At 41.4% G+C, this 16,523-nt stretch overlaps 1 protein-coding gene across 1 annotated transcript in view; it reads left to right on the forward strand.

Moving 5' to 3' along the window:
* LPAR1 (lysophosphatidic acid receptor 1) overlaps positions 1-16,523 on the forward strand; it is a 172,129-nt gene that overhangs the window by 101,851 nt on the left and 53,755 nt on the right. Inside the window, exon 4 of the mRNA XM_069766542.1 lies at positions 14,072-14,819. Coding sequence (XP_069622643.1) covers positions 14,072-14,819 — 748 coding nt within the window. The remainder of the gene's footprint in view (positions 1-14,071; positions 14,820-16,523) is intronic.

The raw sequence follows: 16,523 nt of genomic DNA on the forward strand, positions 1-16,523 counted from the left end.
AAAGACAAGTCCAGCAACACCTTTACATGGCCGGTCCCTTCCTCCATTACTGAGAAATCCGCATTATGAGGCTGACTATCTATTTGTAGATCTGAAGCCTTGGTCACTCCAGCTCTCTTCCCGGCCCGGCGCTGCCTCTTGTTGCTTCACTGGCAGCTTTTATGCTGTGTGACTTCAGGCAAAGGAGCCGTCAGTCAAGAGGCACCACTGGATGTGGGATAGAGCTGGAATGACAGAGGCTTCAGATCTACAGCCTCATTTGCATATGAATTAAAATGCTGATTTCTTAGTAACAGAAGAACGGACCGGCCATGTAAAAGTGTATCTGGACTTGTCTGTGAAAGATCTATATGCGCATATAAGTAGTTTGAAAAGTGGAATCCTGCTGTTAGATTCCCTTCAACAAGCATTATTAGAAATGTTGGTTATCAATAATCATACAGTCTAAACAAGCTAACGATCACCTGACGAACAAGGAGACCGCTCACTCGTCAGGTAAAATGATCTTTAGGTTTGCCCAAAAGATCATTGTGCTCAGCAGCACGTAGTTCTGAGTAAGCAGGACTTGTGCTTCTGAGTATAATGGAAGCCTATACTCGCTGACTGTTCTATTACAGACCCTTAAGTGCACATCTGAAGCATGGTCTTCCTGTGTGAAGAAGCTATTAAATGACCAATGATCCGCTAAAAAATAGCTGATCGGCAACCATTTACTGTAGTGCTGAAAGTTAGGCGTCTTTGCTTAACTAGCACCTCCCTAATTCACTTCTTTTTTTTGGAAATACTTCAGCTATAAAAGAGACTACAGTTGGCGACAGAAGATTTTATAAAAGTCTAGGCCACTTCATAAATACAGTAATATGTGACGATTGTGACCCAAAGGCATTGGTACATAGGACGCCAACTATGCCCTGACCATTCATCGAGTGCCTGATGCCAGGCCCCATTTTCTCTGCACCCTGCCCTGATGGTATTCAGCTGGGAGCTCTCAATCATGGGGGGCTTTGGCTGGTGCTCAGTCTCTGTGGCTGACAGTAAGTGAAGGTTGGCACTGCGGCAGATAGAGGCACTTTTTTGGGGGTCACTTTCTTAGCCGTTATCAATAGTAGCTCAATGTATAAGTTTTCTTCTCTTCATGTGAAGTTTTACTGTTTAGCTGTGCTGTAGTGAGGGGTTGAGAAGGGGAAGCTGGGGGCTCGTCTCTGATGAGGGAGGTTTCTTTAAATTCTTCTTCTTCTTGATTTACCATCTGACCCGGCTTCCACGTCAATGTGCCTTCTCGCCAGCTTTGTCTTCTGGAGTGATGTGATGGCCATTGTTTTTGGCGCAGCACATGCACAATATGTGGTTTATTGAATTGTGTAAAGGAGTACAAGGCTGTTCTGTTCCATTCTTGTACGTAATGCCTGACTGTTGATGACCGTGCCGGTTTCAGACTAAACAGAAGCCCTTGAATCACTTTCTGGTGACTGGATATTGTGTCATATATTCTGGGCTCTATAAGGGTGGGCCGACGTGAAACTCTTCTGGTTTGTTAGAGGTCTCTATGTGTGGTTTAACCATTCCTAACTCTACATTGAAGTGTAGGTTTTTTTGGCTGCCATGTTTCATTCCTGGTGTATTTGTTGAAGATTTTGACTTAAATCATAGCAGAAAGTGATGCCAAGAATTCCCCCTGGATCTAAATAGTGAAGGAGTCTACAAATTGTCTTATTTAATAGGTTATTGGAGGAAGATCAGTTGTGTGGCAGTGCACGCAGCGTATACTATTCACATGTTGGTAGTGTTACCTGAGCAAAGTTTTACCAAGTTCCGGATGACTTGACCTGAAGTGCTGCCGGTAAGACAATGACCAAGTTCGTGTGTTAGTTCAGCAGCATCCGGCTCATAATGGACCTTTAATGTTTTCCTTGAGCATGATGTCTTGTGTATAGGTCAGCACTCCTTAATGTCATATAGCATTTTACCTTCTGCGTGAAGCCTTCTTGTATAGATCACCCATTATGTGCACGACTCCATTATTTTTCTGCTACAGCAAGAATAACCACGTCATGCCTGAGAGCCTATATTTTAAAAGGGAAGGGAAATTCTTCTTGTGTCTCATTCTCTCTGTGACGAACAAGAAATCTGAAGTAGTCGGATAAAGGAGACTATTTTGTGTCTTGGAGTGAATTACTATATGTGTCAACCATTGAGCCATTGGAGACATCTGCCTGTTCAGGATGATTTGACACATTAGATGGCAGTTGGCCGAACAGTCTTCTGGCTGACAGCCATCTCTGCCGACTCCACCATACACACAAATTTTGGGCTTCGCTGTGTCCTCCTGTGTTTTCCAAGAAAGAGCCACTGCCAGACTGTCATGGCAGATGCGTATCTTCAGGAAGAATAAATTGATCAGACGTTGAAATTCTGCAAGCTGGACCATATTTTCCCCAAAAAATTATCTATGGGGAAGACCCCATGCAGATTTAACGGGCAAAGAAGAAAAAAAACAGCACCAGGTGATTTCCATAAAAATTTACATTTTTCTTTTATTTAATCCATAGCCAAAAAAAAAAAAATTAAAAACATACATGTCAATAATAGTGATGAGCGAATATACTCGTTACTCGAGATTTCTCGAGCACGCTCGGGGGTCCTCCGAGTATTTTTTAGTACTCGGTGATTTAGTTTTTCTTGCCGCAGCTGAATGATTTACATCTGTTAGCCAGCATAAGTACATGTGGGGGTCGCCTGGTTGCTAGGGAATCCCCACATGTACTTCTGCTGGCTAACAGATGTAAATCATTCAGCTGCGGCAAGAAAAACTAAATCTCAGAGCACAAAAAAATACTTGGAGGACCCCCGAGCGTTCTCCAGAAATCTCGAGTAACGAGTATATTCGCTCATCACTAGTCATTAATTGTCAAGGGGCAACACCCCCCGCACTCCTGGCGCGTTTCAGACTTCATGTCCTTACTCATAGGCATCTCATACACATTTAACGGTTGCCCAAAACTGCCAATATCAGCGGGTTTGGTCATCTTTCCTCTAATGTGTTTGGGGGCTTTTACTTGCAGTCAAATCTTAAATATGAAGATCGAGGGTCCACACTTTACTACATAGAAAACTGTGAAATCCTCAGGAACCAGCTAACTGGGATTTGCAGATTTTGTACTGATTTTTGGATACTTCTTGGAATCATAAAAACTTAAATAAAATGTTCCAGTATGGGAACAATTCATTTGAATGGAAATTATCATGAATTGTCTTCCGTTTGCCTCCTTTTAAGCTGTTATATATTTTTTTTTACGCGGATCAAAACACACAGTCCATTATTCATCAAAACTGTTGTAGCTCATACTGCTCTTGATGTTGGGGTGTGTTGGAGTCAGAGGCGTCTGATTCATTAAGAGACGCACCCCTAATAAATCAGGAAAGTCTTAAGTGTCATGAGCCTCTGTTTGCATCTCTCACAAATCTTACTCCGGTCGGAGACTGGAGTAAAGATTTGTGTCATAAGATGCGCCACTTCTTATCATGAATTATATAAGCAGGCGTTGCCCCGATCTGCCTCTGTTCTGTCCCAGTTCCCCAATTTTAGCATGACAACGCCAAAAGATGCAAAAAAAATTTCGCAACCTCATGTGGCACAAAAGTTGTGACTTTTAAAAGTGTTTAATGCCAGTTTTCAGTGGTAAACAACTGATGAATGGGGGCCAAAGTCTGCACAACTTTTTCTGTTCAGCAAAAAAAAAAAAAAGTTTGCCGCTGGATCCACTTGTTTAAGTGTGTTGAAATCGGAACCTAATGATGGTCATCCTTTAACAGATCTGTTTTATAGCACTGACTATGCCCAGAACATTAAAGGATACCTCTAGTAAAAGCGGATCCTTCACAAATGGATGCAAAATGGAAACTGTTTTAAGATTTTTCACTTTTTTTTTTCTTTAATAAGTCTCTTATGAATCGATTCCACTTTGCATTAGCTCAGTTTGCAATGGATTGGACATTTGAACAGCGCCTGATTCATAAAGGCTTGTATGCCAAAATTATGGCATGGAAAACTTTGTCGTAAAACTGCGAGGCAGTGCTAACATTTTTAAAATTTTGGTGATCATACGCCTTTTTTGCGCAGCTTCAATAAATTGGGTGGAGCTGTGGTGTGGCAACCCCTGCTCGTCAAATTCGTGGTAAGCTGCAGTGTACCGTAGGCTGCAAATCTAACTCCAGTCCCTGACTAGAGTAGGATTTGTGGTAGGGCACACACCACTTTTCAGAAGCACTGGATTCATCAAGAACAATGCTGGACTTCTAGCCTGGAGACAGGGAAAGGTTCTTTCCATGGGCAACGAGTGACTATTAATGGAAACATTCCTACTGATGTATAAATTGACACATGCAGCTGGGGGAGATCCAGACACGTCCCTTCAGATAATGAACCCTTGGCTTAACACAAAATCCACCATTATTTCACTTTCAGGCTAGCGTAGAAATCAGTAATGTATGAAGGATGAATGAATACTAAAACATGCGTTGTCAACCTCTTTTCAGTTGCATGTAAAAGTTTAGGCACGCCTGGTGAAAATTACTGTTGCTGTAAACAGTTAATTGTAATTTTGACCTGGGGTGCCCAAACTTTTACATGCCACTGTATTTCTTTTAAAACTAAAATGTTGATTGAATCAACATGCTATTCTGTATAAAACATTTTTTTTTTTATCTTGTTTTTTTTTTTTGTTATATGTCAATTTTATACCTGTAGTGTCACTGTCACTGCTTGGTTGTAATGCTCAACATTTCTACTTTTCAAAAACACAAGTAAAAAAAAAAACAAAACAATATCTGATTTGGCTGTAGTGAACCCTTACCCTATGTCATACTCATAGGGGTAAAAAAAAATTTTAGTAGCTACATTTCAGAGTCTTGGTAACTTCTGATGTGGGTCCCAGGTTAAAATCTCATCAAAGACCATATCTGCAATGAGGTTGTATGTTCTCCCCGTGTTTTGGGGGCTTTACGCCAGGTTCTCCAATTTCCTCCCATACTCCAAAGATATACTGATGGGGAATTTCAATGGTGAACCCCATTGGGGCAATGATTACAATAATTGTAAAATGCTGCAGAATATGATGGCACTGCAGTATATAAGTAAGCATAATAAATAAATGCACAAAGTGTGTGGCTTTTACAGTGAATTAATTGTGACAGAGTGTATCCTGCACCTCATAAAGCATCATTTTTTCCATGTGGTTTTTACACATACAAGTGTGGTTTAGACCCTGAGTTGTTTTTTTTAATTGTTCCAGAAAAGTGTTTCTCTCTGAAAATTATTGCAATTACAAGTTTTGTTTTCCACACTTGTTTCCTTTTGTGTGTATTGCAACAACAGAGGGAAAAAAGGCAAATTGGACATTAATTTTACACTAACTCCCCAAAATAGGACGGACAAAATTTGTTGACACTTTTTCAAAATTGTAGGTAAACCACTTGTTTCAAGCAGATCTCCAAACAAGTAAGGGACAAAGTTGTTGAGAAGGGTTGAGTTATTTAAAAAAAAAAAAAAAAGCCAATCTCTGAAGCCCTGGAGCACAATTGAATGGAAAGAACATGGTACCATAACAAACCTGCCAAGAGTGGGCCGCCAAACAAAACTAAGCTAAAACTAAAAGAAAATAGCCTTTACTTACACACAAATTGTAATGCTCGCTTTGAGTTTGCCACTAGACATCTGGGAGACTCCCCAATTGTATGAATGAAGGTGCTGTGGTCAGATGAAGCCAAAATTGAACTTTTTAGCCACCAAGGTAAACACTATGGTGCCAAAGCAACACCGCTCATCACCTCTAGGACATCACGCCCACAGTGAAACATGGTGGTGGAAGCATCTTCCTGAGGGAATGTTTTTTGGCAGCAGAAAAAATAGTCCGTGTTGAGGGGAAGATGGATAGTGTGAAATACAATGTTATTTTTGAGCAAAATCTGTTTCAGTGATTTGAGACTGCGACGAAGGTTCACCTTCTAACAAGACAATGACCCAAAGCATATTCCTAAAACACCAGTGTGCTGTAAGGGGAAACGTGTAATTGTTTTTAAATTGGCTTGGCAAAGCCCAGACCTTAATCCAATTGAGAATTTGTGGGCAGACTTGAATATTGCAGTTCACCAAGGGAAACCATCTAACCTGAAGGAGCTGGAGCAGTTTTACCTTGAGGAATGGGCAAAAATCCCAGTGGCAAAATCTGAATAGCTCATAGAGGCTTATCCAAAGCGACTTGCACAAAAAAAAAGTAATTGCCGCAAAAGGAGGCTCTACAACGTACTGACTTTAGGGGGTTTATAGTTATGCATGTAAGAAGGTGTGCCAGAAAAGATGAGAATGTCTAGCACTGTGCAGCATTTCTGCAAGAAGACTGCCATCTACTGTCCAAGTGGGACCCTGTGGAACCAACCAGATATGGAGAGTTTCAGAAAGAGTTTGGATGAAGCACCAGGTCAGTTGACCTTGATGATGCAGTTCCCTCATATAAAAAGCACGCCAAATTGGAGAGGATTTGCACCAAGTAAAGGGGCGCAAAGTGACAGGACGTGTGTCAAGGCGGATGCTGAGGCCAAGGTGATAGGCCTTGATGGAAAGCACGAGACAGCGGGTTGTGGCATGCCTGGAAGCAAAATCCAGGTGGTGCCAGATGATTCCCAGAAACCAGGTAATGCTGATCAAGGTCCGATATATATCTTGGTACTGTGTTAGAGAGTGGATAGAAAAATATTTAGAATTGAGAGTCCTCAGTGGTTGATACCTTTTTAATGGCTAACTGAAAAGAAGGTAACAAATTGCAAGCTTTCGAGACTACTCAGGTCCCTTCACCAGGCATAGTGTTATAAACTGGTGATTTAGAACCACAATGGACCTGGTGGTTAAGAGCACTGAAAATGACCTGATAGTTACTAATAACATAGGACGAGCTCTGAGACGTGGGAACACTGCTGACCGCAATCCCTAATCCTATCACACCACACTAGAGGTAGCCGTGGAGCGCTCCTGACCAGACCTAGGCGCCTCGGGCACAGCCTGAGAAACTAGCTAGCCTGAAGATAGAAAAATAAGCCTACCTTGCCTCAGAGAAATTCCCCAAAGGAAAAGGCAGCCCCCCACATATAATGACTGTGAGTTAAGATGAAAATACAAACACAGAGATGAACTAGATTTTAGCAAAGTGAGGCCCGACTTACTGAATAGACCGAGGATAGGAAAGATAGCTTTGCGGTCAGCACAAAAACCTACAAACAACCACGCAGAGGGCGCAAAAAGACCCTCAGCACCGACTAACGGTACGGAGGTGCTCCCTCTGCGTCCCAGAGCTTCCAGCAAGCAAAACAAACCAATATAGCAAGCTGGACAGAAAAAATAGCAAACAAAAGTAACACAAGCAGAACTTAGCTTATGCAGGGCAGACAGGCCACAAGAACGATCCAGGAGAGAGCAAGACCAATACTGGAACATTGACTGGAGGCCAGGAACAAAGAACTAGGTGGAGTTAAATAGAACAGCACCTAACGACTTAACCTCGTCACCTGAGGAAGGAACCTCAGAAGCCGCAGCCCCACTCACATCCACCAAAGGAAGCTCATGGACAGAACCAGCCGAAGTACCACTCATGACCACAGGAGGGAGCCTGACCACAGAATTCACAACAGCATAGACTAATAGAAATTCTGAAGAATCACATATTTATGCACAGCACAGAAAAATGCCATAGGAAGCAGAATTACCATTATGTGAGGAATAAACAGTTGTGTCCATAAATATTGGAACAGTTCATATATAAGGAGTGTGTTTTATTTTCCTCTGATTGGGGTCTGGTTCTGTGTTATGATGACCCCACTCAGTCTGAGGAGCAAATTTCTTAGTTGATTTAAAAAGACATAAATCATTAAAACATTCACACTCCTTAACTATGAACTGTTCCAATATTTATGGACATAACTGTTTATCCCTCATATAACGGTAATTCACATTCCGTCACTCGCGCGCTCTCTCTCTCTCGCTCTCTCTCTCTCGCTCTCGCTCTCGCTCTCGCTCTCTCGCTCGCGCTCTCTCGCTCGCGCTCTCTCGCTCGCGCTCTCTCGCTCGCGCTCTCTCTCGCTCGCGCTCTCTCTCTCTCGCGCTCTCTCTCTCTCGCGCTCTCTCTCTCTCGCGCTCTCTCTCGCGCTCGCTCGCTTGCTCTCTCTCCAGAATTTTCTACATTCAAATTCAGGCAGCACCTCATTCGACGCATCCGTCAAAAAACTGGATGCTTTACATCCGTTTTCCACTATTTTTATTCCACCCGTCGATATGTCACAGCGACGCATTCTGACAGCCGCCTGCCGACGGAAGTGTGAAAGCCTTTCATTCACACGGAAGTTTTTAGTTATTTTCTGTTTGCGTTACAATATAAAGAAAATCAAATGTTAACAGTTATAGACATGTTCTGTAGATTAACTGTTGTAAACCCTTAAAAAACTGAAATTCCTGGTTGAGGTAGCAAAACTCCAAAAATGCCAAGGGGATAAATACTTTTGCAAGCTGCTGTAAATCCCTCTTGGCACCTGTGGAGAGATCCTACAATTGCTTTTGGGAGAAGGTGCCCTTCAAATATGAGAGACCTGGAGCAGTTATCAATACAAGAGTGGTCCAAAATTCCACTTGATGCGTAAGAAACTTGTTGATGGTTATAGGAAGCATCTGATTGCAGTTATTTATTCCAAAGGGTGTGCAACCATATATAACCTTGAGGTGCCAACAGTTTTGTTCTACCCATTTTTGGGGGTTTTATGCGAAATTACATCCAATTTGCCTTTTTTATCTTTTTTTTGTGTTGTTCCAATGCACGCAAAGGAAATAAACGTGTGAATAACAAAACGTGTGTAATTGCAATCATCTCGGAGAAATACTTACATTTCTGCAGCCTAATAGCGCACTGTCTAAGTTATGAATGTGCGAGTGTTTTAGAAGAACCATCATCCCCAAGTATCACCCTTGTAAGCATTATGTGATGGTCCGACAAGCTGCTGATTCGTTGGGTAATTTGGATGGTTTATGCTGATTGGCGACTCATCACACGTGTAAAAATGTGCTGCCAATAAGATGGTAATGTATGGGGAAAGAGCGATCATATCAACCATCACTCTGCTCCCATCAGTATTTGTCGGCCAGGAAACCAGCATCGATTAAATAGTATATAGTTTATTGCCGCTCATGAACAGGCCGAAACCAGCCCTTATACACGCACTGTTGGTATCCATTTATATCTCTCCGGTCATAAAGTTGTTTTATTTATAGGAGGTTTTGTTTAAATATGTTCTAATCTATTTCCCAATCTTTTTCCATCTCTTCCAAGAATTAGAATTAGCCAAGAAAGTGATCTTTTGTCCCAGTTTCACACTACTCATTGTTTACTCTTCACAGACACTTTTGAAGTGTAGAATCTTTGAGCAGTTCCAGACGTGGTGTGAAAAAGCCCTTTCTCCACAGGGGAGATCATTATGCCCCTCTGGTTACATCCACTTTCAGCCCCCTCTTGTCCATGCCGGTTAGATGTCATGCTTAGCCTTTACATAATTGTTTATTTACTAAGATTTCATTGCTTACAGTGTTGTCATCAGTCCTCGTTTCCCCCGCAAATTCCCATCTGGTGTTTGGAGTAAACCATGGTCTACGTGATTGTAAGCTAAAAGCTGATCATCTGCAGCTATTGTGATTGTACGACCTTGTCTTGTCGTCTTTTCTGTTTAGAGTACATACACTTTAAGCTGGTGGTAGGTGTAATGGCCATCATTAATTTTAGAAGAATGGAGAGATCCAACAGCAGTCGCCTCTTTGTCTTTCTTCTCCACTCTTGTAAAGGCCTTCATATATTTTAGATAGCTGTCAACTGGCTTCTATCTAATATTCCTGTCGACTCCCATATACACAGGAAAGCTCGGCTGAATGTTCCTGTGTTCTCTGTTTTTCTATGAAAGAGCCAGACTCCCCCGGCAGCTTCTTATCTATAGTGAGTAGAAATGAATCCTCTGTTGAAATTCAACAGGCCAGATCCTTCTTATATGGCGGATGAGAATTTGGAGCCTCCACCCCATATCAATTAGACTGTTGGGTGATCCAGTTGATATGTTCAGATTATTTTGGTAGGTCTTTAGTTTGCTACCATGTAACAGAGGACATTGGAGCCTCGTTCTTTTGGTTGAGACAAGGAGTCCAACAGTTGGAGCTCCAACAATCAAACTCGGGAAAAAGACAACATTTGGGATCAAATATCTGCAAATTGCCTTTTCAACACCACATTTAGGATCAAATAGTGATATAAAACGAAAATATGAAGTTCACACAAACCAAAAACCGTTCTATCTTTCCTGATGGTTATATCATTTCCTGTAGTTGCGTATTCTTCATTTTCATCTGTGAAGATTTCTGCGTAATTGTATACCTGTCCCTTGAAAACGGCAGTGATTGCAAGCTGCTGGAAAGGCTCATGAGCTCCCATAGTAACATGCAGATGGTTTGGTAATTGAGCTTTCAGGGCCTCTCAAGCTTCGTCCTCCAGTGTTTAGAAAGAATCTATTACTAAGTCAACAGTTGATGGATTCCACATGTATATTTATTACTTGTGGTGGATTGAAAGGAATGGCAGTCAGCTGTAAACTACTTATATGTTTTCAGAAACTAAACCCTTTTTTATACTGTGTAAAATAGTGAATGAAAAAAAGGTAATCAAAATCTAAACTAAAATACACGGAGTATTAGACATCATGGAAAACCTAGAACGTGTCTGGAGCACAAATCCCAAACTAAGGTTGAAGTAGGGAAAGAAATAGTTATGATCAAATCCTTTTATTACTAAATTTAGTACAACCAGCTTATTAAATCAACGCGTGATCATGGAATGAAGTAGCCCGTGCCGCTCCATGGTGGAAGGTTCTGGGTACCTTTTGACCCCTTCGTAACATGGAACCCTTGATAAGTAGTATTTATGGTGCCAGGAATTTGACCCGAAACCCTGCAAAAAGTGATCTTTTTTTAGTTTGAGTCTAGATTTAACCTTCTGTGCTGCATCCATATCTGTCTACCTGGATATAGTTACATGTCATGGAATACTTGGCATTCCTTGATCTAACTTGAGATAGCTGACATTCCTTGCACAGTCGAATGTTGAAATATATTATAAACCTGAATCTTTCTTGCAGGAAACCTTAAAATAAAAAAAAATTCTTTGCTTCAAGTTGCTTTTTATTTTTACAGTTCATCTTGATCGTAATTTGTTGACTTACTGATCTTTCAAAAAGTTTTTCCTGATGTTTCAATTCTATTGGACAGAGCTGAGCATTCAACATGCTATTCCTTTACTCAACACCAGTCATTGGGAGACTTTTGGGCTGCTCCCACACACACATTAGATCACTGGTTGATCCCATAGACACTGTTTCATATAGGGCAATGTAAATATTCAACCAGTATAACTTAGAAATACCGATATCGAAACGTTATCTGATCTTGGCCAGCTTTCTGTACTGCAGGCTTTAGCATGTTCATGTTCCTGTATGGGAGGTATACTCAGGGTGCATAGACTATTTCTGAGTTTTCCAGCCATCTCCTAAGATGACATTCATATCTTGTCTCGCTTTATTTTTGCATACATGTTAACAATAACTGTGCTTAAAAAAAGTCCACTCCCTTCTCTTGGGTTTATATTGAAAGCCTGTGGAAAAGTTAATGACTGCTTCCCAAAGTATTCTAGTCGCTTGCGGTTTTGTTACCTTCCTTGGCTGTATATTTTTAGCCTCCACATCTCCAGTTCTGTGTTTTTGTTTTTTTTTGTTGGCTTGCTAGCCTTTTTATTAAAGAGACCATTTTAGAGTCCCCCACGGATCATCTTTGATCACAAAGAATGCTTAGTGCTAAATTAGAGCATTCAGTTGTTCACTTTGCACAGCAAACATGAAGAACGCGAACTGGAAGAGAATGAACTAGTCAACATTTTTAGAATTTTGATGTCACAGCTTGGGTTGGCAAAGAACAAGGAATCTTTCTCTCTTGGTCAAAGAACTTTCTATTCCCTTTTTTCTAGCTTTCCGTAAAATCCTAACAACATATACCTCCATGAGCACTTAAACAATTATGTCTAGTTGAATAAGGATCTCGACTGGGTCTACATTTGTTTGGACCTATGTATGTGTCTTGGTCATCTAGTCCCATAACTATACTCGTGGGAATTCCTGTATACTGTCTGTTTGCGTACGACCTGGCCACAATAGGTGACTAATAAACATTGCTTTGGTTTCTTCTGGTCATAAACTGTTTATCTTCTTTTCTTCTACAAGCTACTGATGCTTTGGGCAGCAAATACCAGATGTTTCTTTACTATTCGGAACATAGGTGGGAGGTGATGCTGAGCTAGACAATTTGCAAAGTGTCACTTTACGCTAAACAAAAAGCATTCATCAGCTTTGGTAGCCGCGCTCCAGCATTCTTTTTTTATTTTACCTATGGATTGGCATCACAAATTTAAGTTCCCAACCCCTAGTAATACACTGCTGTCTTCTTCTGTTCTCCTCGCTGCCCCAGTCAACTTCTAGTAGTAACTAGCTGGATCGCTGCAGTGTTTTTCGGATGAGCCGGAGGTCACATCTTGGTATGTCTACGAGAGTCCTAACAAGGCTCTCATAGACTTGCTTTGTGAGCTTGTGTACATTGGCTCTGACTTCCGGTCATTTAGGAGCTGTGGTCACAAGATGGTGGAATGGGACCAGATTGGTGTGAGAGAAGAGCCGAAGACAGAGGCCGGTAAGTATTTTACTGGGAGCAGTGAACGGACATTAGTGATACCATTTTGGTGATGAAATGAAAGAAATAAAAGAACACTGGAGTGGTGCCGTACGTGATGGAGGTAAACGCAGAAGACCCTGAAAGAGATCCTGTCGGGTCCACCAATTATTTTAAATTGTGACATTAATGCTTTAAAGCCATATTTCTGCATTAAATGGTGTTCTATATAAATTTTCATATATCTAAAAAAAAAAAGTTATAGAAGTGCTGCTTATTGTATTCCAATTTGCCAGGACTAGTCTGGTGGGGTATCTACTGACCCAGATTGGACCAGTGACTTTCCCACTTGGGCATGCACAATGAAGCCTGAGATATGCTTTTCTTTATTACACAAACCAAGGCAGCACACATGTTGTGCGTGTACACAAGGTTTTTGGGACTGAGGAGACGCCCTGAGCAGTGTATAGAATGTTGGTTATGCCAAGGGGGTGGAATGGCAGAAACTAAAGCCATATTAGTCTGGGTGAGTAGACGCCATGCTGGACTAGTCCTGTTTAAGTGCCCCCTGTCAGCAGGATTTTGCTGTGTAATCTGAAAGAACCGTGAGGTAGACCGAGACCCTGATTTTAACAATGTATGACTTAGTTTACTGGGTGCAGCAGTTGTGATAGGATCACCGTTTTCTCCACTACAAAATGTTGAGCCCTGTGTAACACCATTCATGTCACTGTTTGGCAACTTTCTGTGTACATAGTATAGTGGCAGATAGCTGCTAATCAGTGCTGGAGGTGGAGTTGGACTAGAGTGCACAAGACACCTAGTCCTCTAATGATAATCTCCTGCTGATAAAACACTGATTTTATTGAAATAGCAAAACCCATCCTAGTAAGCGAAACATCACTGTAATCCGGATCTCTGCCCTTACGTCATGCTGCTTTAATTACATAGCAAAAGCCTGCTGACAGATTCTTTTTACTTTGCAAACAATGAATGGCTCTATAGGAGTTGTATTTTTTACATATGTATAAGCTCTAAAGCATTATAATTGTAGTTTAAAAGGCAATGGCTCACCTAACGGGCTCCCTTTTTAAATTTCGTATACCATTTCATAAAAAATAAAGGCGTCCAGTATTTATGATGGGCGAAGAACATGGCTCAAATGATCTTGCTGTGCATAAGGTTGAAGATGGGATAGGCTTCCATTTTCTGTAATACTGTAATATTTCGTATATTGTGTTCTGCTTTTTTGAACTTTTATATATATATTTTTTTCTCTTCTAACAGACTTCTTCAGTGAGTGAGCACCAGTGCTACTACAATGAAACAATAACTTTTTTCTACAACCGAAGTGGAAAACCTCTTGCCACCGAGTGGCACACTGTCAACAAGCTAGTGATGGGACTTGGCATCACTGTATGTATATTCATCATGTTAGCCAACTTACTGGTTATGGTGGCTATTTATGTGAATCGGCGTTTCCACTTTCCTATTTATTACTTAATGGCCAATTTGGCCGCTGCAGACTTTTTTGCAGGACTTGCTTACTTTTATCTAATGTTTAATACTGGTCCTAACACTAGAAGATTGACTGTAAGCACATGGCTACTCCGACAAGGTCTGATTGACACTAGCTTGACCGCCTCTGTAGCCAATTTGCTTGCCATCGCAATAGAAAGGCACATTACAGTATTCAGAATGCAGTTGCATACACGAATGAGCAACCGAAGAGTGGTCGTGGTGATAGTGGTCATCTGGACAATGGCAATCGTGATGGGGGCAATACCAAGCGTTGGATGGAATTGTATCTGCGACCTTGAGCACTGTTCCAATATGGCTCCCCTCTACAGTGATTCCTACTTGGTCTTCTGGGCTATTTTCAACTTGGTCACTTTCGTGGTTATGGTGGTTCTCTACGCGCATATATTTGTATATGTCAGGCAGAGGACTATGAGGATGTCAAGGCACAGCTCTGGTCCCAGGAGAAACCGTGATACTATGATGAGCCTTCTGAAAACCGTTGTCATTGTTTTAGGTAAGTGTATTCATGTTTCTATGCAGTAATTTACTGAAGATGTTTAGTTGAGTGTCCATTATTTTGTGGTTCTGAAGGTCTGCATTCTACGGCACCTGAAGGACAGCAGGAGATCATGGACAGATATTGTAAGGTTGATGGTGTGTATTGTAGAGCTTAGATATCCCTAATCAGGAGCATGTACATCCTCAGCAAGTTTAACCATATGTCAACCTTTTTATTATGATAAAATACAATGTGCAAAGATTTTCAACCTTGACAAATACTGTATATGCTCCCTTTTCTAATCCGTAGTAAATCATTACTATTTGGTAGCAAATCTCACCATATATCTCAGCAAGATGGAATCTGCTCTCCTGACAGAAGCCACTTTTTTTTACACTGAGGGTTACTAATGAGTAATGTTATTTTCTATGTTTTTATATTGATTTTTATTTACTTATTGCATTTAGGCAGTTTACTCAGCGTCAGATTTTTAACGAGGGGAAATGGTAGATTGGCTCCAAACCATTCAGACAACTAAATGCTATTAATCAAACAAAACATTTTAATACAGTATAAAACGAGCTGTGATCTGACAACTGGTACCCCGCCAATGGTGAAAAAATAATCCTGAGAGCCTTTGCAAATTGAGTGGAAGTTAAGCATATGCATATCCGCTCCATTCATTCTTAATGGAAGTGTCAAACATCAGTTGAGCACAGTACTTGGCTATCTTCAGCAGTGCCATTGATAATGAATAAAGTAGAGGTGTGCATGCTCAACCTCTGCTCCATTCAGACAGGCTCTTCAGAGCAACGTATAGATCGATGGTTGTCCTCACTCTTGTACTACCAGCGAAGGACACGGATTAAATGTAAGTCCGCAAGGACAGGATCCTCTCCCCTCTGTACCAGTCTGTCACTGTAAATTTGTGTGCTGTAAATGGTAGCTATAACCCTGTTTGTAACTCCTTTTCTCATGTACAGCACCATGGAACTAATGTTGCTATAATAACAATAATAAGAATAATAAGAATAATTAAATACGCATGGCTATGTGTGTTATCCATTCACTTCACAAACCCATTGTCACGGGGCTACCGCGACAGAGAGGTTCCAGAGAACTGCAGCGCTCTGGGCCTCGTTCACACACAGTAAACAGAAGCTCTTCTCCTGTATTCTGACCTGGCTGCTTTGTGCCAGCAGTGCAGGAGTTAACCTTGTTGCTGAGTTGCTGTGAGCTGGGTCTCTCAGCTGAAGTGGATTTTGTAATCTCTTCCTCCATATAGACCCAGCCTTGACTACAGCTATTGTCAGTGATTAGTTCTGCTGCCTGGCTTGGAGGTTGAAGGATATTAGGAGCTTGGAGGTTTATTTACAGAGATTGTTGTCTGCTGTTTTGGTTGCATGTTAAACCTGTTTTCCTTCCTAGTTTTTTCCTTCTCTTCCCTTCTCTGTGTTTCCTCTGTGGCTGTGTGAGCATTTGGTGAGTTTGAGACTTTTTTTTACCTTGTCTGTATACCCTGTTTATTGTTGTATTTATACACTGGTGCAGTCCTCCTCCCTGGGGGGGAGAGGGGGCCACAGATAGGGCCTGCACAGGAGACAGGGATACACTGGTGGCTCAGGCCTCCTAACCATCATAGGTACCCCTAAAATAAGGGAAAGCCAGGGCCCCTTATAGTGGCATGGACAGGTGCGGGTCCCAGTACGCCGTCCTGCC

Source organism: Ranitomeya imitator, chromosome 1 (assembly GCF_032444005.1).
Source record: "Ranitomeya imitator isolate aRanImi1 chromosome 1, aRanImi1.pri, whole genome shotgun sequence".
In the NCBI taxonomy this organism is placed as follows: domain Eukaryota; kingdom Metazoa; phylum Chordata; class Amphibia; order Anura; family Dendrobatidae; genus Ranitomeya; species Ranitomeya imitator.